Source organism: Leucoraja erinacea, chromosome 21 (genome assembly GCF_028641065.1).
Source record: "Leucoraja erinacea ecotype New England chromosome 21, Leri_hhj_1, whole genome shotgun sequence".
Classification (NCBI taxonomy): domain Eukaryota; kingdom Metazoa; phylum Chordata; class Chondrichthyes; order Rajiformes; family Rajidae; genus Leucoraja; species Leucoraja erinaceus.
The window spans coordinates 14926353-14947552 of NC_073397.1; the positions used below are offsets into that span (position 1 = coordinate 14926353).

Here is a 21200-nt window from a genome sequence, read left to right on the forward strand (position 1 = left end):
AATGGCCGCCTAGGCCCTGTGAGTATGGTAATGGACGTGGAGCGTAGGGAGGGACCAAGGTTTACCAGAGAAACAACAAGAGACAGCAGGTGCTGGAATACAAAAAAAGACTCAAAGTGTTGGAGTAACGCAGCGGGTTAGGCGGCATCTCTATAGAACATGGGCGGCATTGTGGCGCAGCGGTAGAGTTGCTGCGTTACAGCGCCAAACACCCAGATTTGCACTTTCACAATGTGACCGTTTTCTCCGCTTGCTTCGGTTTCCTCCCAGGTTCCAAAGACGTGCAGGTTTGTAGGTTTATTGGCTTCTGTAAAATTGTCCCTTGGGTGTAACGTGACGTATAGTTTAGAGATACAGCGTGGAAACAGGCCCTTCGGCCCACCGAGTCCACGCTGACCATCAGTCACCCGTTCACACCATTTCTCTGTAATCCCATTTTCTCATCCACTCCCCACACAGTAGAGGCTATTTATAGAGGCCAAATAACCTACATACCCGTGGTAATGTTGCTGCCTTACAGCATCAGAGACCTGGGAATATAACTGGAATCTGCTCCATGGAGGTTCGTTATTGCGAGGGTTTACTGTATATGGAAAGGCAAAAGGAGAGGAGTTGTAACAAGGCAGTACAGTGACCATATGCTAAATTGGATGGTAAAATGGTCATCAGTTCAGTTCAGTTTATCATCATGTGGTCCGAGGTAAAAGCTTTTGTTGCGTGCTAACCAACCAGCGGAAAGACAATTCATGATTACAATCGAGCCATTCGCAGTGTACAGATACATAAGGGAATAACATTTAGTGCAAGGTAAAGCCAGTAAAGTCCAATCAAACAGAGGATCACTGATGAGGTAGATAGTAGTTCAGAACCGTTCTCTGGTTGTGGTAGGACGATTCAGTTGGCTCGGAGATAATGTGAGTGCAACGATAAAGGAAAAGTGTGACTTTAGAGCACATTGCTCACGTTGAAGATGTTTGAAAGGCAGAAGATAAAATCTGAAGAATAATATTGAAATTATTCAGCAGAGAGAGCAACTAGGATGGGTCCTGTAATTTCTCTTAGACCGTGATGTTTATTGCGCTGTGAGTGTCACCAAAAGTGGAACAAACTGCTGTCTTCTGTGCCCACTCCTCTCAGGCGCTTTGGGAAGGTGCAGCATTGCCGGATCCATTCCCGTCAGGAAGCAGGCAGCCCCAAGTTCTACCTGACCGACAACCTGGTGTTTGACAGCCTGTACGCCTTGATCTCGCACTACCAGAAACAGCCGCTCCGCTGCAACGAGTTTGAAATGCGTCTCACCGAGCCCGTACCCCAGACCAACGCCCACGAGAGCAAAGAGTAAGTACGGTCGTGGTCAGCTGAGCAACCTCAAGCAGTGTGACAAACCTTGTGGTATGAAGGTTGCAGGCAACAAAGTCTAGTGTAGTCTGGTATAGTCTGGTCATGCTTGATCCCAGTGTAAATTTAATACATTGGTGTTTAGTTTTACTTTCATTTCATTTTAGTTTTAGTTTAGTTCTAGTTTAATTTTTGTTTAGTTAAGTTTAGTTTCTGTTTCGTTTAGTTTTTAATTTGGCTTTTAGTTTGGTTTAGTATTGTCAAGTTTACCAAGGTACATGGGAAAAACCTTTTTTATGCTGTGTGCTCTCCAGTCAGCGGAAAGACTACATGATGACACTCAAGTTGTCCACAGTGTACAGATACCGGATAACGTTTAGCGCAAGATAAAGTCCAGTAAAGTCTGATTAAAGATAGTTTGAGGGTCTCCAATGAGGTAGATGGGAGGTCAGGACAGCTCTCTAGTTGTTGATAGATTGATAACAGCTGGAGTTGACAGAGGAGTTGAGTATAGGAGCAAAGAGGTCCTTCTGCAGTTGTATAGGGCCCTAGTGAGGACACATCTGGAGTATTGTGTGCAGTTTTGGTACCCTAATTTGTGGAAGGACATTCTTGCCATTGAGGGAGTGCAGGTGAGGTTTACAAGGTTAATTCCCGGGATGGGATTCATATGCTGAGAGACGGAGCGGCTGGGCTTGTATACTCTGGAGTTAAGAAGGATGAGACGGGAACTTATTGAAACATATAAAGGGGATGTCCCACTGAGGCGACCGAATTGGCGAGTTTAGGAGAGTATGAAAACTATGTTGAAGAATAGCTTTGACTTGCTTCAGGAAAATTGGACACCGAATAATGAAGTCGATCTCCTTCGACCTCCTTCGACCTCCATTCGACTATGTTGAAGACTATCTACGACTACCCTCGATTACCTACGACTAACATGCCGACCTACTACGACCTACTTCGACTAAACCTACGAGTAAAAAAAAAAAGATTTTTTTCCATGGCGACCTTTTTTTTACTCGCGGGCATTTTTCAGCATGTTGAAAAATACGCAGCAACCTAGCTGAGGCCTCGAGTACGCAGGGACTACTCACGGGCATGAAGGAGAGTTACAAAGACCTCCTAGCACCTCGTGTCGACCATGCTGCACGTATGTCGAGGGCAAACTCTTCTAAACTTGCCAATTAGGTCGCCGTTGTGGGACAGCCCGTATAGATTATTAAGGGTTTGGACACGCTAGAGGCAGGAAACGTGTTCCCGATGTTGGGGGAGTCCAGAACCAGGGGCCACAGCTTACGAATAAGGGGTCTGCCTTTTAGAACGGAGATGAGGAAACACTTTTTCACACAGAGAGTTGTGAGTCTGTATGAATTCTGTGCCTCAGAGGGTGGTGGAGGCAGGTTCTCTGGATACTTTCAAAAGAGAGCTAGATAGGGCTCTTAAAGGGCAGCGGAGTAAGGGGATATGGGGAGGAGGCAGGAACAGGGTACTGATTGGGGACGATCAGCCATGATCACATTGAATGGCGGTGCTGGCTCGAAGGGACGAATGGCCTACTCCTGCACCTATTGTCTATTGTCTGTTGGCATGAAAATTTCCCAGAATCTGGAGGTGTGTGTTATTATAGTATTAGAGTACAGTATATAGAGTCTCTTCCTAATGACCAAGATGCCTGTTATCTATCCCACTGACTTCGTTCTGCAATCCTCCAGGGAAACTGGGAAGGAGCCTTGCTGGGGGAGTGTTATCTGTGCTTCATATTGTACTGTGAGTGCTGCTACCCATTGGCATTGTGGAGTCATCATTGAGATGTCGCAACAGTTGATTTCCTCACTTTGAGGTGGTTTCAGGAGGCTTCTTTAAAATCAGATGCAGATGGGACAAACTTTAGCGAAAGGGCCAGGTGTGTTTCGAGGGAGAACTGGTTTGGGATGGAAGAACGTTTTGGAAAATTGTATGGAAAGAGCTGGGGAACAGGGGATGGGATGGGATAAGATAGGTCTCTTGGGCCAAATGGCCACCTCCCTTGGAGTATCGACTGCTGAAGTGCCTCAGTGGGTCAGACTACCAGGCAGCATCAGCTGTGCGCATCCAGAAACATCTTCCACAAGCATGAGAGAGGGGAACAAAAATTGAGACAGAAAAGACTGCAGATGCCGCTTGAGATGGGGTTGGACAGGCGAGATGCAGAAAAATATTCCCGATGTTGGGGAAGTCCAGAACAAGGGGTCAGAGTTTAAGGATAAGGGGGAAATCTTTTAGGACCGAGATGAGAAAAACTTTTTTCACACAGAGAGTGGTGAATCTCTGGAATTCTCTGCCACAGAAGGTAGTTGAAGCCAGTTCATTGGCTATATTTAAGAGGGAGTTAGATATGGACCTTGTGGCTAAAGGGATCAGGGGGTATGGAGAGAAGGCAGGTACAGGGTACTGAGTTGGATGATCAGCCATGATCATATTGAATGGTTCAAAGGGCCGAATGGCCTACTCCTGCACCTATTTTCTATCTTTACCAATTAAAAGCTCAAAGTGCTGGAGTAACGCAGCGGTTCAGGCAGCACCTCTGGAAACCATGAATGGGTGATATTTTGGATCGGGATCCTTCTTCAGACTGATTGTAGTGAGGGGGAGAAAGCTGGACAAGAGGTCTGGCAAGTGATAGGTGGATACAGGTAAGTGGGGTTTGATGGGCAGATATTGGGACCAGGGAGATGAGAATTTCATTTACACAGCAATGGTTTGTGATCTGCAAAGCACTGCCTGAAAAAGCAATGATAACAGATTGCATGAATAGCAAAGTTTCAGAGGGATATGGGCCAAACACAGGAAAATGGAACTAGCTTAGATGGTATGAACAGTTGGGCCGAAGGCCTGTATCCAAGCTGTATGACTCAATGACTGATAATATTTTGCAAAAGGGAATCGAGTGAATAATGTAAGGTGTAGGAAGCAACTGCAGATGCTGGTTTACATCGAAGATTCACTATTTTAAGGCGATAGAAACATTTGCGGGATCACTAGTAAGGAGCGAATGGAAAAATGAGTTCCAAAATGGTTCCGAAAGCTTCCTTTGCCAACTTTCTTCTTCTTGAACTAGTGTTTGGTTAAACTGTGGAGAGCTCTCAGTCACTGCCAGCGTTTCAGTGTGAAGCAAGCGGAATCACATTTCAAATCCACCGTCCCAGGGAACAGGATACAGGAGGAGAATGTTTGACATTGATGCTGTGCAATGATGACTATACTGACCACCATGCCTATCTATTCTAATCCCACGACTGCATTAATTCCATATCCCTTCATCCCCTGCTTCACTCAAGCAGCTTCCCAGATGCCATTTACTGTTGCCTTCACCACCTCCTGTGGCAACGCATCCCAGATACCGACTACTCTTAGTGTGAAAAATGTCGCATTCCCTTTTCCCAATGGTGGCACAGTGGTAGAGTTGCTGCCTCACAGCGCCAGAGACCCGGGTTCGATACTGACTACGGCTGCTGTCTGGGGTTTACTCTTGGTGCTCCGGTTTCCTCCCACACTCCAAAGGTTTGTAGGTTAACAAATTGTAAACTGTCCCTATGTGTGTTGGATAGTGCTAGTGTACGGGGTGATCACTGGTCAGTGCAGACACAGTGGGCCGAAGGGCCTTTTTCCCGCGCTGTATCTCCAAAGTAAAGTAAAAAAGTTTAAGCCTCCTCCCTCTCACCTTAAACCTAACCCCGGCAGCTTTACACAGCATTGCATCGGATAAAATGTCATCATCTGAAATGGGAACTTGTCCAGCCTCTTTTTTCCCCAATAGCTCTAGCACTTGCTTTTGCCTTAACATTGAGTGTTCGATTAGAGTCATGTGGCATGCTGTGAGTTTGACAGGTGGTCTTTTAGTTCTAGGTGTAAGCCCCTTTTCAGGTTGTTTTCATGCACTGAATGTTCACCTTCTGTCTCCCAGATGGTACCACGCCAACCTCTCGCGGGCACAAGCGGAACACATGCTGATGCGGGTACCGCGGGACGGAGCCTTCCTGGTTCGGAAAAGGAACGAACCAAACTCCTACGCCATCTCATTCCGGTAAGTGAGTGAATGAATGAATTAAAGAAACTTTGTTATCACGTGTGACATGTCACAGTGAAATTCTTGTTTTGCATCCCCTACACAAAGTATGCAAAGAGCCGCCACGTACAGGGCATCGACAGAGTTACAAAGTGTTCAATGTGGTCCCAGTGGTCGCTCTTTGTTCTCGGCCCCCACCATGCCACATCCCATGAAGATGAACACAATTGTCAGCCATTTTGTTATTTCCCATCATACATTCTCCTGTCTCTGTCAGTTACAGGGCTGTATTTTCCTTGCTAATAGTTTCAACCTCACTTACTTATAAGATCCCTGGCAATGCTTTTATGGCCAGTGGGCCCTTGAGTGTAATTCAACAATTCGATAAGGTGGCACTTTTATCAACTCTGATGGCTTGGATTTTGTTCAGAGATTTCTGGTGTGTGATTTGAACCCATAACCTTCTGAATTAAGCCTGAAATAACCATGGGCTTGCCACCGATTTTCCGGCACCCTTGGTTCCCAGAGCATTTCTGGATTATCTGTTTTGCCAGACCACGGCTGCTGAGGGGCCGAGATACTGGCCCGCAAATTCAGCCTGGAATGTCGTCAATCAGCCGGCTTCGCCCGGGCCTGAGTTCCAAAGCCCCGGCCACAGGGAAAAGTTCCACCAATCGATCGGTGCGGAGTCCCAATGAAGTTGGGATCAGCTGCCTCACCCAACCTGGGCTCCACATTTTGAGGGGGGGGGGGGGGATTTCAAGTGCATGATTGTAAATTTGTCCGGATTCAAGGAGGTTGCAGGCCACCAGTGGTGGACCTGTACCTGTTGTATACACAAGTACGGTGAAGTACAGGTGCATGGAAAACCTGCTTCAAGCAGAATCGCAGGCACGTCGAGACAAACAACACCGAAAAACATCAATTATACATGAATTACACAAGGCAGTGAAAAGAAAAGAGTTGGGGGGAAAAAAGACACAGATAAACAAGAAAAATCTGAGGTGTGATTGCGATCTACTGAGCCATAGCTGATGCCTAGTGATTCCTTCCCTGTTTTTACCACACAGAGCAGAAGGGAAAATTAAACATTGCCGTGTACAGCAGGAAGGCCAAATCGTCATTCTCGGCAGCTCTGAATTCGACAGCCTGGTTGACTTAGTAAGCTACCACGAGAAAAACCCATTGTACAGGAAGATGAAACTCCGCTACCCAATAAACGAGGAAGCCTTGGAGAAAATCGGCACGGCGGTAAGTAAGTGTGGGCGGCTGTCGTTTACTCTTCGTTTAGCTCCTCTCTCAGGCAAAGTGCACCATCTCAATTGCAAATCCCCAGCATTGTCCAGAAGCATCTCTTAAACTTTGGCCAACTGGAGCTCAGAATCCAGGTTGCAGGAGAGGTTAGTCATACAGCATGGAAACAGGCCCTTCAGCCCAACATGCCCATATCGACCAACATGTCCCATTTGGACTAGTCTACTGCATGAGTTTGGCCCATGTCCCCCTAAGCCTGTCCTTTCCATGTACCTGTCTAAATGTATCTTAAACGTTGGGATAGTCCCTGCCTCAACTACGTCCTCCGGCAGCTCGTTACGTACACCTACCACCCTTTGTATAACAGTAGTTACCCCTTGGGTTCCCGTTAATTCTTTTCACTCTAACCTCAACCCTATGTCCTCTGGTTCTCGATTTCACTATACTGGGCAAGAGACTCTATGCGTCTACCAGATCTATTCCTCTCCTGATTTTGTACACTTATATTAGTTCACCCCTGGAATAAAGTCCTAGCCTGCTCAACCTCTCACTACAGCACAGGCCGTCGAGTCCTGGCAACATCTTTCTAAATCTTCTCTGCACCGCTTCCAACTTGACAACATCTTTCCTATAACACAGCGGTGGCACAGCGGTAGAGTTGCTGCCTTACAGCGAATGCAGCGCCAGACACACGAGTTCGATCCCGACTACGGGTGCTGTCTATCCGGAGTTTGTACGTTCTCCCCGTGACCTGCGTGGGTTTTCTCCGAGATCTTCGGTTTCCTCCCACATTCCAAAGACGTACAGGTTTGTAGGTTAATTGGCTTTGTAAATGTAAAAAAATTGTCCCTAGTGGGTGTAGGATAGTGTTAATGTGCGGGGATCGCAGGTCAGCATTGACCTGGTGGGCCGAAGGGCCTGTTTCCGCGCTGTATCTCTGAACTAAACTAAACATGGTGACCAAAACTGAACACAATACTCTAAATGTGGCCTCACCAATATATTATACAACTGTAGCATGATCTTACAATTTCTGTAGTCACTACTGTGACTGATGAAGGACAATGTAACGAAAGCCTTCTTGCCAAGATTGAAGAGTGTTTGTTGTCATATGTCCCGGATGGGACAATTAAATTCTTACTTGCTGCAGCACAACAGAATATGTGAATATGTAAACACAGTACATAACAGAGGAAGAGAAAAAAAAAGTTCATTAAAATTGTCCCTGGTGGGTGTAGGATAGTGTTAATGTGCGGGGGTCGCTGATCGGCAGGGACTTGGTGGGCCGAAGGGCCTGTCTCTGCCCTGTATCTCTAAGCTAAACTAACTCAGAGTGCAGACAATAGCTCCAGAGTCAAAGTCCAATGTACATAAAGAGGTAGAGGTGGCTCAGCGGTAGAGTTGCTGCCTTAAAGCACCAGAGACCCCGGTTCAATCCTGACCACGGGTGCTGACTGTACAGAGTTTGTACGTGCCTCCTCCACTCTACATTTCTAAACTAAAAATCTAAACTAGACAGATAAACCGGACTGTATCTTAGTGCCTTGGCCAAATCACCAAGTCTACATTTTATCGCCAACCCCCAAGATTCTGTGGAGGTGATGGTTGAGGCCTACTCTTTGCAGGGAACTTCTTCTGCCTTGTGTAGTGCCCTCTGGGATACAGAACAGCATCTTGTCCAACCCTCCACGATGGGTAAAGGTGCCAGCGATCACAGTCAGGGTGTCAGGAGTTATGGGGAGAAGGTAGGAGAATGGGGTTGCGAGAGAAAGCTAGATCAGCCATGATTGAATGGTGGAGTAGGCTCGATGGGCCGAATGGACCAATTCTGCTCGTAGAACTTATGAGCTATGAAGCTTGTGCCCCTCTGTTTACTTGTTTACCTTGTGATGAATCGGAGCAGAGAGTAAATCTGGAAGAGTTAAACCTTTAGAAAGGAGATGAGGAGGAATGTCTTTATCAGAGGGTGGTGAGTCTGTGGAATGTATTGCTGCAGATGGTGGTGGAGGCCAAGCCATTGGATGTTATTAAGGTGGAGATTAACAGATTCCTGATCAGTCCGGGCGTCGAAGGTTATGGTGAGAAGGCAGGACAATGCAGTTGAGAGGAAAGATAGATGAGCCATGATTGAATGGCACTGTAGATGCAATGGGCCGAATGGCCTAATTCTGCTCCTATGACTCATGAAATTATATTCTCCTTCCCACAGGAGCCAGATTACGGTGCACTCTACGAAGGACGGCAGTCGGGATTTTATGTGGAAGCCAACCAGATGCCAACGTTCAAGGTGAGGATTCACCGGTACATCCGGCCCCCTGCTCTCCGCACCCTCACTTGTAAAAGCCTCTTGCCCCCCCAAGTTGAGATGCATCACAGCACGGTTTGGGAACGGCTCCATCCAAGACCGCCAGAAATTGCAGAGAATTGTGGACGCAGCCCAGACCATCACACAAACCAACCTCCCTTCCATTGACTCCATCTACAATTCACGCTGCCTTTGCAAGACCACCAGCATAACCCAGGACCAGTCTCACCCCGGTCAGTCACTCCCCTCTCCCCTCTCCCATCAGGCAAGAAGTGTGAAAACACATTACTCAGGGATTCAGGGACTGTTTCTCCCCAGCTGTTATCAGGCAAATCCATCCTATCAACAACTAGAGAGTAGTCCTGACCTACCATCGACCTCATTGGAGACCCTTAGACTATCTTGAATCAGACTTTACTGGACTTTATCTTGCACTAAACATTATTCCATTTACCCTGTACCTATACACTGTGGATGGCTCAATTGTAATCTTGAATAGTCCTTCCACTGAAGACGGATACAAAATGCTGGAGAAACTCAGCAGGTCAGGCAGCATCTCTGGAGAAAAGGAATAGGTGATGTCTCGGGTCAAACCCTTTTTCAGACTTTCCGCTGACTGGTTACCAGGTAGCAACAACTTTTCAATGTACCTCGGCACATGTGGCAATGAACTAAACCAAAGGGTGGAGGATTGAGTTTCAATGGTTCTTTGTTATCACATATGCACTGCACAGTGAAATTCTTGCACCTGACACCATATTTTGGTGTCATTTACAAAAGAAAAAGACTGCACCTTAGCTTGTGGTAGGAGCGCTCAGAAGCTGATAATAGAGGGGTAGAAGCTGTTTCTGAGTCTGGTGCAGAGCGTTTTCAAGCTTCTGTATCTTTTCCCCGACAGAAGTGGGGAGGAGAAGGAATGACCGGGGTGGGAAAGGTAATAAAAATGAACTGCAGATGCAGGTTTATACCAAAGAGAGACACAATGTACATCTCTGGAAAAAATGGATAGGTGACGTTTTGGGTTGGGAACCTTCTTCAGACTGATTGTAAGGGGGAGGAACTGGAAGCAGGAAATGACCAGGCCAATTCAGGGTCGGAAACAGATGACATGGGGTGGCACAGTGGTGTAACTGTAGAGCTGCTGCCTCACAGCGCCTGAGACGCAGGTTCGATTCTGTCCATGGGTGCTGTCTATAGAGAGTTTGCATGTTCTCACTGTGACCATGTCGGTTTTCACTGGGTGCTCTGGTATCCTTCCACACTCCAACGACATACAGGTTTGTAGGTTCATTGGCTTCGGTAAAAAAATTGTAAATTGTCCCCAGTTTGGGGTGGTGCTAATGTGCGGGGTGATCAGTGGGCTGAAGGGCCTGTTTTTTGTGCTTCATTTCTAAAGTCTAAAGACATTAGGGAAGGGTGGGAAAGGTCCTTGATTATGCTGGCTGCTTTCCTGTGGCAGCGTGAAGTGTAGATGGAGTCAATGGGGGGGGAACCTTGTCGATTGTGTGCTTAACTGGTTGTGATACAAATATAACCATATAACAATTACAGCACGGAAACAGGCCATCTCGACCCTTCTAGTCCGTGCTGAACACGTATTCTCCCCTAGTCCCATATACCTGCGCTCAGACCATAACCCTCCATTCCTTTCTCGTCCATATAACTATCCAATTTATTTTTAAATGATAAAAACAAACCTGCCTCCACCACCTTCACTGGAAGCTCATTCCACACAGCCACCACTCTCTGAGTAAAGAAGTTCCCCCTCATGTTACCCCTAAACTTCTGTCCCTTAATTCTCAAGTCATGTCCCCTTGTTTGCATCTTCCCTCCTCTCAGTGGGAAAAGCTTATCCACGTCAACTCTGTCTATCCCTCTCATCATTTTAAAGACCTCTATCAAGTCCCCCCTTAACCTTCTGCGCTCCAAAGAATAAAGCTCTAACTTGTTCAACCTTTCTTTGTAACTTAGTTGCTGAAACCCAGGCAACATTCTAGTAAATCTCCTCTGTACTCTCTCTATTTTGTTGACAAATAGTAGGTGTAAGTTATCTATCAGGGGGAGGGTTTGATGTGGAGTCGGGCGTATATGGACCTATTGAAGATTGATTGGGAGAGTTTGATGTGTAGCCTGGTTTTGTGTTGCAGTGCACGGTGAAGGCGATGTACGATTACAAGGCTCAGCGGGAAGACGAGCTGTCGTTCTGCAAGCACGCCATCATCCAGAACGTGGACAAGCAGGAAGGAGGATGGTAAGCTCACGTAGACAGCTCCATTTTGACTGAGTAGAATGCCAGGAGTCCAGATTTCGAGTTCGGTTTCATAACCTGGGCAACACCACACTCTGGGGGTCTCAATGGTACTTTGCCCTCATGTGTGGTGCAGTGAAACGCTTTGTTTTGTATACAACCCAGTAATATCATGCTGCAGACCCCACCTGGGCAGTTCACAAGTGTGGCTACATTTATGCGCTGACAAAGTAACAAAAAGTCAACCGATGTTCAATCTCGACTATGGGTGCTGTCTGTATGGAGTTTGCACGTTCTCCCTGTGACCGCTTTGGTTTCCTCCGGGTGCTCCGGTTTCCTCCCACATTCCCAAGAAGTGCAGGTTTGTTTGTTGATTGTATGTATGTAAATTGTCCCTGCTGCAGAAGGATAGAGCTAGTGTACGGTGTAATCGCTGGCCGGCACGGAGCAGATGGGCCGACCGGCCTGTTTCCATGCTGTATTGTGTAGACCACACTAAACTAAAGTCCACAGTCGATCAACGTTGAAGTAGATGTAGGAAGGAACTGCAGATGCTGGTTTATACCGAAGACAGACACAAAATAGACACCATTTTTTAATCAGCGAGTCAGACAGCGTCCCTGGAGAAAAGGAATATGTGACGTTTCGTGTCCAAGACCCTTCTTCAGACCAGCTGGTGTTGTGCAGTGTTCAAGTGCCTGATTGTTTGCTGGGAAGAAGAATTCCTGAAGAAGGGTCAGCACCGGAGATCAGGATCAAACCCAGTTCATGAGTGATAGGAGCAGAATTAGGCCATTTGGCCCATCAGGTCTACTCCGCCATTCAATCATGGCCGATCTATCTATCCCCCCCCCCTATCCCCATTGTCCTGACTTGTCCCCGTAACCCCTTGTTGTTGGAGCTGTGAAGCACCAGGTCTACCAGCTGCACCACTGTGCCACCCGGCACCCGGCTGGATCTTGGCCCTGTGGGTGAGATCAGACTGACTCTCTGGAGGGGAACCCAGTGGATTTAGGTGATGGTTTATTTTCCAGGTGGAAAGGTGACTATGGAGGGAAGCGGCAGCTTTGGTTCCCCGCTAATTACGTGGAGGAGATGTTGAGCATAAATACATCGGAGCCAGAGAACCGGGTAAGAGAGTTTGAATGGGGTGGGGTCACACGACTATATTACATTGCAAATGCATTCTCTTTGTAGATTTTTAAGTTGCTGCTCAAAACAACTGTGCCATAGACATCTTTGTTGAAGTCACCTTCAATCGGATAGTGTTCAGAATTGCCTAACTCTCCTTGTACTTCATTCATCTGTAGCCCATGAGTGAAAACAGCCCGCTGGGGGACCTGCTGCGAGGTGTACTGGACGTACCTTCCTGTCAGATTGGTGAGTGGGAGTCTATCATTCTCGTTAATCCTTGCTTGCCTTTAAACCTCAGAGATACAGCGCGGGAAACAGGCCCTTCGACCCACCGAGTCCGCGCCGACCAGCGATCACCCCGCAGAAGGGTCCCGGCCCACAAACGTCACGCATTCTTTATCTCCAGAGATGCTACCTGTCCGCTGAGTTACTCCAGGACAAATTCCTAGCTGGCCCAAACTCTCCCTGCAGCTCAGGTTCTCAAGTCCCGGCAACATCCTCGTAGATCTTCTCTGCACCCTTTCCAGCGTCGCAACTTCTTTCCTCTAACACACCAACGTCTCTTCTTTGCTTCTCCTGTCTTGCCACAGCTGTCCACCCGGATGGGAAAGGTAGTCGCCAGTACGTTTTCAAGATAAACGTGGGCTCGTTTGCCGGCACGGGCGGAACCATGGACTTGGCTGCTGAATCTCAGGAAGACCTGAATGACTGGGTGACCAAGATCCAGGATGCAGCTCGAAATGCAGGCGCCCGGGTAAGTCCCTGCTCCTCAACAAAGCACCTCCTCATCATTTTCTTCCAGCCCACTTTGGAGATTGGGACTGCACAGTGGCACAGAGGTGGGGATTTGCTGCCTCACTGCGCCAGAGACCCAGGTTCGATTCTGACAGCGGGTGCTGTCTGTGTGGAGTTTGCAAGTTCTCCCTGTGCCCACATGAGTTTCCTCCGGGTGCTCCGGTTTCCTCCCACACTCTAAAGACGCGCAGGTTTACAGGTTAATTAGCTTCTGCAAATTGTCCCCAGTGTGTAGGATAGAAGTAGTGTACGGGGTGATTGCTGGTCGGGGTGGACTGAAGGGCCTGTTCCTGTGCTGTATCTCTAAATTAAACCTCTAAACTAAAACGTTCTATTTGGCAATTGGGAATTTGGTGAAACAAGTTTGAAGTTTAGTGCACGTCTCTAATGATGTGCACCATGTTGCCTGATGGTGTAGAAAAAATCTCACCAAAGATCCAGAATTGGAGGGTTGGGACGCATTTGTCTCACCAGTATTTCTGAAGCATCTCAGGAAGCATGGTGATCCATTCTAAACTCATCCCATTTGTTTGCAAAAGGTCCATATCCCTCCCTTCCCAGCCAATGTATCTCCTGTCTAAATGCTTCTCGTATCAACTACTGAAGCAGTTTGGTTTGGTTTGGTTTAGTTTATTGTCACGTATAACCGAGGTAAACCTGTTGTAATCCTTGAATTTATCCCTAGGAATAGTTTTATTTTCTGTCGCTGAAGCCTAGGAAGAGATGACATTCCATGAAAGGACGTCGAGGGTAGTTACTGCAAGAAATGTACGCTAAAGATACCATACCTGGAAAGTTGCCAGCCCCGGGATGGGAGGTGCAGAAACTGTGTCCCAGCTGGTACGGGCAGCTCACTAACTCCATGTGCCCTGTCCAGATACCCATTGAGTGTAGCGAAATTGCGGGGAAGGCAAGCAAAGAACCTTTGGGCAGTAGAGTAGCACAGTGGTAGAGCTGCTACCTTACAGCGCTGGAGATCCGGTTTTGATCCTGACTACAGGTGCCGTGTGTACGGAATTTGTACATTCTCCCTGTGCCCGTCTGGGTTTCCTCCGGGTGCTCTGGTTTGCTCCTATGTTCCAATGGCATGCAGTGTTGTAAGTTATTTGGCTTCTGTAAATTGACCCTAGTGTGTAGGATAGAACTAGCGTATGGGTGACCATTGGTCGGCATGGACATGTTGGGCCTGTTTCTGTGTTGTATTTCTAAGCTAAACTAAATGAAACTGAACCTCTTCAAGTGAGTGAGGCCCAGGGTAGGCAGTGAGAGTTGGTGATGGCAACAGCAAGTCTGAGGAAGGGTCTCAACCCGAAACATCACCCATTCCTTCTGTCCGATGATGCTGCCTGTCCCGCTGAGTGACTCCTGCATTTCGTGTCTCTCTTCAAGTGAGGTCTCACACGAATAAAGGCTCTGTTCAGTGAGTGTGTCGGAAGATCCTGTTGTGATGGTGCTGATGTGGGGTTTTGTTAATCCTCAGAAGGAAGAAGGCAAGATGATGGAACGCAGGAAGAAGATTGCTCTGGAGCTGTCTGATCTGGTTGTGTACTGCAGACCCGTTCCCTTTGATGAAGAAAGTAAGTAACTGGATAAACCAACTGGCTTGATGACTCTGTGTGGCATGACTGCTGACTGCTGGCCCAGTTGAAGTTCTGCCGTTGTCTTGATGTATATTTTGTTTCTGTTTACTCTCTGACTCTCCCTCTGGGCGGCACAGCTGGTCGAGCCGCAACCTCGCAGCGCCAGAGACCCAGGTTCAATCCTGACCTCGGCCGCTGTCTATGTGGAGTCTGCACGTTGTCTATATCCCGTTAAATACCTTGATGGCCTTCATCACCATTAATGACCCCAGCAATCTTGGTGTCTTATGAACTTATGAACTCCCTCCCAGAATCTACCTCATGTGCCATACAGCACAGAAACAGGCCCCTCAGCCCAACCTGCGGGCCAAGATTATCCATCTACGCCAGTCCCATTGGCCGCTTTTGGCCCATATCTCTCTAAACCTTTCCTGTCCATATCCCTGTCCACACGTCTTTTAAATGTTCTTGTTCATAAGTCATAGGAGCAGAATTAGGCCTAGAGTCTACTCCCCCATTCAATCATGGCTGATCCATCTTTCCTTCAACCCCATTCTCCCCATAACCTTTAACACCCTTGATGTTGTTATAGTACCCGTCTCAACTACAATTCATAATGCTCAGTTAATGAACTGACCCGCCAGGCTGTGGGATGTGGAAGAAAACCCACACGGTCACAGGGAGAAAGTGCAAACTCCACACAGACAGCACCCGATGTCAGGATTGAACCCGGGTCTCTCGTGCTGTGAGGCAGTGGCTCTACTGTTACGCCACTGTGCCACCCTATCAACCATTTTGTTGAGGCCTTTATTCTACCTATAGGAATTAATGTATAGGAAGGAACTGCAGGTGTTGGTTTACACAGAAGGTAAACACAAAACGCTGGAGTAACTCAGCGGGACAGGCCGCATCTCTGGAGAGAAGGAATGGGTGACGTTTCGGGTCGAGATCCTACTTAGACTCGGATAGTGCAAGTCTAAACGAGGGTCACGGCCCGAAACGTCACCCATTCCTTCTCTCCAGAGATGCTGCCCGTCCCGCTGAGTTACTCCAGCGTTTTGTGTGGATCTGTTGGAATTAAGGCCCAAGCCATTTGGCGAGTTCATTACTTTTACTGTGCACGTTGATGACACAGAGCCACCTTGTGGCCATAGCCTGTACGTACATTGTGACTAGTGACAAAACTGGAGTAGGCAATGTGACACAGTCATTCACGGAGACAACTCTCTCCTCATAAATTTAAAGCTGAATTTGTGGTGCAGTCCAGTTTGTTTGCAAGTTGCATCCAAGAATTATGCATTATTGGGAAGTTTGAAAACGCACACCTCCAGATTCAGGGAAAGTTTTGTCCCAGCTGTTATCAGGTAACTGAACCATCCTCTCACCAGCTAGAGAGGGGTCCTGAGCTCCCATCTACCTCACTGGAGACCTTTGAACTAGCTTTACTCTGACTGCACCGGAGTTTATCTTGCACTAAACATTATTCCCTCTCTATTCACTATGGATGGCTTGATTGTAATCATGTATAGTCTTCTCACACTCAACGAAAAGCTTTTCACTGTACCTCGGTACACACAACAATAGTAATAAAATAAAATGAACGTATCTACTGATAGGAAATGGAATAAAAAGCTGCAGATGCTGGAATTCTGAACCAGAGGCAGAAAGTGTTAGGGGCACTCAGTGGGTCAGGTAGCATCTGTGAGGTAGAGGCCTAGAGGTGGAGACAGGACCCTAGTGAGGCCACACCTGGAGTATTGTGTGCAGTTTTGGTCTCCAAACTTGAGGAAGGACATTCTTGCTATTGAGGGAGTGCTGCGTAGGTTCACAAGGTTAATTCCCGGGGTGGCTGGACTGTCATATGTTGATAGATTGGAGCGGCTGGGCTTGTATACTCTGGAATTATTTAGAAGGATGAGAGAGGGGATCTTATTGAAACATCTAAGATTATTAAGGGTTTGGACACGCTAGAGGCAGGAAACATGCTCCCGATGTTAGGGGGGTCCAGAACCAGGGGCCATCGTTTAAGAATAAGTGGCAAGCCATTTGGAATGGAGATGATGGAAAATCTTTTTCACACAGAGTTGTGAGTGTGTGCAATTCTCTGCCTTAGTGGAGGCTGGTTCTCGATGCTTTCAACAGAGAGTTAAATAGAGCTCTTAGGGATAGCAGAGTTAAGGGATATGGAGAGAAGGCAGGAACGGGTTACTGATTGTGGATGATCAGCCATGATCACATTGAATGGCAGTGCTGGCTCGAAGGGCCGAATGGCCTACTGCTACACCTATTATCTGTTGTGATGTTTTAGTGTAAAGGTGAGAGTGCGAGAGGCGTAGAAAAAACGGGGGTATTATCTCTGAGGGAGAGATGTGAGAGAATGCAGGTCTATGCTCACACGCTAACAGATCCATAAATATCATTGTGTAACTGAACTGGAACTGATGATGCTGATGGTTTAGGTATTAGTTTAAAATTGTCACTTGTACCGAGATGCAGTGAAAACAGTCAAATCATGCAATGGCAGGCAGACGACAGCAATGATTGGTGAACTGTTGTAACTTTGTTGATGCAAGACACATGGCGACACTTGTGTACTGCCTGGCTCAGATCTGCTGTACGATTTTACCGGGTTGTATGCAAAAACAAAGCATTTTCACTGTACCCAGGTACATGTGACAATAATATACCATTGAATCATTGATTTTTCACAAGGAGGACAAGTAGTGCAAAGAGAGGCATACCAGAGTGCAGGACAGTGTTACAGTGTTAGAGCCTTACTTTTACAGAGAAAATGCAGGTAACAAAAAGTGCAAGAACTGCGGTGAGGTAGGTTGGGAGATCGGGTTGGGAAGCGACTCTCAGCTTTGAAAGGACATTCTCGTGGTTTTATAACAGAGGGGGAGAAGCTGTTACTGCATTTAACAGCGTGTGCTTTCAAGCTTTTATATCTTCAGCCCCACGGGAGAGGGAAGAAGAGGGAAAGACAGGGTTTCAGCGGTCCTTGATTAGGTTGGCTGATTTACCGAGGCATCACCGAGGGATCGATCATGGGGATAGACAAAAATGCTGGAGAAACTGAGCGAGTGAGGCAGCATCTTTGGAGCGATGGAATAGGTGACGTTTCGGGTCGAGACCCTTCTTCCTGCCATGGGGAGGCTGGTTTGTGTGACGGACGGGGCAACAACTACAACTCTGCAATTTGTGTTGATTGGGGCAGGTACTCCACCGTGCCTCCGAGCTCCTGTACCTTGCTGACATTGCGGGGGAGAGGTTAGACACAAAATGGTGGTGTAACTCAGCGGGTCAAGCAGCATCTCTGGAGAAAATGGATAGGTGACGTTTCGAGTCAGGGCCTTTCCTCAGACTCCACCATTTTGTGGCCATCATTGGTATAAACCAGCATCTGCAGTTCCTTTTTTTTATTAGATTGGAGGAGAGGTTGTTGTCTTGACACAACATTACTATGTCCTTAATCTCCTGCCTGTACTCTGTCTCATTGTTGTTTGAGATCCGGCCCACTACAGTTGTGTCATCCGCAAACTTGTAAATGGAGTTTAGGCAGAGTTTGGCCACACAGTCAAATCAGCAGATATGTTAGTGGCACATTAGACTTTCGGAGAGGTGCACCAACGTGCTGGGAATAGAGGCATATGGAGCTCATGCGGCAGAGATGATTCGTTTCACGGCATGATTCGGTTTTTTTAGATTTTTTTTTTTACTTGGATTTTAATGTTGCTTTTTTTACCTGCACTTTTTTAAAACTATTCGTACTGTTTTTTATCAGGGAACTGGATTGTTTTTATTTATGCGTGAAATAGTTTAAAGTTTTTATGTGCGATGCTCCGGTATTCTCTGAGAAACGTCTTCTCATTTTGCACTGTACAATTGTTGCTTTGCATGATGACAATAAAAGGATGATAGTGATCATGTTCAGCTCAAGGTCACCAAGCGCTCAAGGGCATTTTTCCGCGTTCTATTTTCTATATTTGTATTTGTTCTCAAAGTCAAATCAAGTTCTTTTAAAAACCATGAAACTCATGAGAGGAATAGATAGGGTACATGCACAGGGACTTTTACACAGAATAGGGGAATCAAGGACCAGAGGACGTAGGTTTATGGTGAGGGGGGAATGACTTAATGGGAACCTGAGAGACAACGTCTTTTACACAAAGGGTGGTGGCTGTATGGAATCAGCTGCCAGAGAGGTAGTTGAGGCAGGTTCAATCACAATGTTTAAGAAACAGTTGGACAGGTACATGGATGGGGTAGGTTTGAGGGATATGGGGCAAATGCAGGCAGGTAGGACTAGTGTAGACGGGGCATGTTGATTGCCGTGGGTTAGTTGAGTTGATGGGCTTGTGTTTACACTCTAGGACTCCATGGAATTAAATATCAAAGGCAATGATTTTCCATGTTGCACAATTAACTCAGCTGCCAGAGAATGTATTTCTGGAGCAAGCTTCTCGTGAAGATCAACGTGTGGATGGGGAGATGATTAATTGTGTAGAGTAATGGCTGCATGGTGAGTGTGAAGACAGTGCAGTGGATTGTGGAGTGTGTGTAAGCAAGTCTAAAGGAGCGGCCTTTGCATTACAGAGATTGGGAGCGACCGGGCCTGTTATAGAGACATGTCGTCGTTTCCGGAGACCAAGGCAGAGAAGTACGTGAACAGAGCCAAGGGGAAGAAGTTCCTCCAGTACAATCGCCTGCAACTCAGTCGCATCTACCCCAAAGGCCAACGGCTTGACTCATCCAACTACGACCCCTTGCCCATGTGGATCTGTGGCAGTCAGTTAGTGGCACTGAACTTCCAGACTCCAGGTACATAAGACCGTAAGATCATAAATACCATTCATGGAGCCATTCCCTGTCCACCATTATTGTGAATTCTAACTAGATCATGGCTCTGTGCCAACTCTTTGGTCAATATTGGTCATGTTTGTAGTTTAGTTTTAGTTTATACAGTTCAGAAACAGGCCCTTCGGCCCACTGAGTTTGCACCGACTAGCGATCCCCATACACTAGCAGTATCCTAAACACTAGAGATAATTTACAATCTTTACCCAACTCAATGAACCTACAAACCTACACGTCTTTGGACAATAGACAATAGGTGCAGGAGTAGGTCATTTGGCCCTTCGAGCCCTTCAATGTGATCATGGCTGATCATCCCCAATCAGTACCCCGTTCCTGCCTTCTTCCCATATCCCCTGACTCCCGCTATTTTTAAGAGCCCTATCTAGCTCCCTCTTGAAAGTATCCAGAGAACCCGCCTCCACCACCCTCTGAGGCAGAGAATTCCACAGACTTTGGAGTGTGGGAGAAAACCAGTACACCCGGGGAAAACTCACGAGGTCAGGGGGAGAACGTACAAACTCCATGCAGGCAGCACCCGAGGTCAGGATTGAACCCGGGTCTCCGGTGCTGCAAGGCAGCGACTCTACCGCTGCGCCACGGTGCCAACCGTAGACATTCTGTTTCTGGTAAATAATTTATCTGGCATTTATATCTTCCCAGGTTTCCTTTCCCTCTCTTCACAAACAGTGTGGAGATATCACCAGTTTTCCAACACTGAGACACAATTTCTAAACTGTGAAACCTTTGCAAAGTTGTGACTCATGTAAAGTTAAATTCCTCATCTGTTTCCTATAATTCGCCGGTTTCCTCCCACACTTCAAAGTTTGGTGGTTAATTGGCTTTGATTAAATTGTCCCTAGTGTGTAGGATAGTGTTAGTGCATGGGGTGATATCTGGTCAGCATGGACTCGATGGGCCGAAGGACCTGCTTCCGCGCTGTATCTCTAAAGTCTAAAAACTTGACCTCCACAGCTGATAAATTCCACAGATTTTTGATTGTTTCGTTTCGGGAATATGACAATAAAACACTAGACTCTTGACCCTCTGACTAAAGAAATTCCTCCTCGTCTCCGTCCTGAAGATACGTCCTTTTATTATGAGGTTCTGCCCTCTGGTCCTAGAATCGCCCACTACTGCATCTGTCCAACTAAACATCCTCTCCACATTGACTATCAAGGCCTTTCAATATCCGGTAGGTTTCAATGAGATCAGCCCCCCCCCCCCTTCCTAAACTCCAGCGAGTACAAGCCCAGAGCCATCAAATGCTCCTCATACATGCTACTGAAAATAATAGAAGGACTGACTCTCCGGCTTTGCTACCTGGGTCTGTTAGAGTTTATTGGCCATTTGCAGCAAGCGTTAGTGTAAGGCAGCCTCCATCTTTCATGTCTTGTTCTAACTTTTATCATTGTGTGTGTGTGTGTGTGTTTGTGTGTTTGTGTGCGTTTTCTTTCTGCTTCATTCCTCAGACAAGCCGATGCAGTTGAACCAGTCCTTGTTTACGCTAAACGGCAAGTGTGGCTACGTGTTGCAGGCGCCCGTTATGAGGGAAGAGCAGTTTGATCCCTTTGACAAACACTCAGTGAGATCAACGGAGTTGCTCAGTGTTCAGCTGCAGGTTAGTTGCACGGACAAAATCCA

The 21200-nt window shown here is 47.0% G+C and overlaps 1 protein-coding gene across 1 annotated transcript in view; it reads left to right on the plus strand.

The window, feature by feature from the left end:
- plcg1 (phospholipase C, gamma 1) overlaps positions 1–21200 on the plus strand; it is a 93619-nt gene that overhangs the window by 60748 nt on the left and 11671 nt on the right. Inside the window, exons 17-27 of the mRNA XM_055652176.1 lie at positions 1138–1338; positions 5285–5404; positions 6457–6637; positions 8850–8927; positions 11093–11196; positions 12228–12324; positions 12504–12573; positions 12918–13081; positions 14603–14699; positions 19299–19523; positions 21029–21177. Coding sequence (XP_055508151.1) covers positions 1138–1338; positions 5285–5404; positions 6457–6637; positions 8850–8927; positions 11093–11196; positions 12228–12324; positions 12504–12573; positions 12918–13081; positions 14603–14699; positions 19299–19523; positions 21029–21177 — 1486 coding nt within the window. The remainder of the gene's footprint in view (positions 1–1137; positions 1339–5284; positions 5405–6456; positions 6638–8849; positions 8928–11092; positions 11197–12227; positions 12325–12503; positions 12574–12917; positions 13082–14602; positions 14700–19298; positions 19524–21028; positions 21178–21200) is intronic.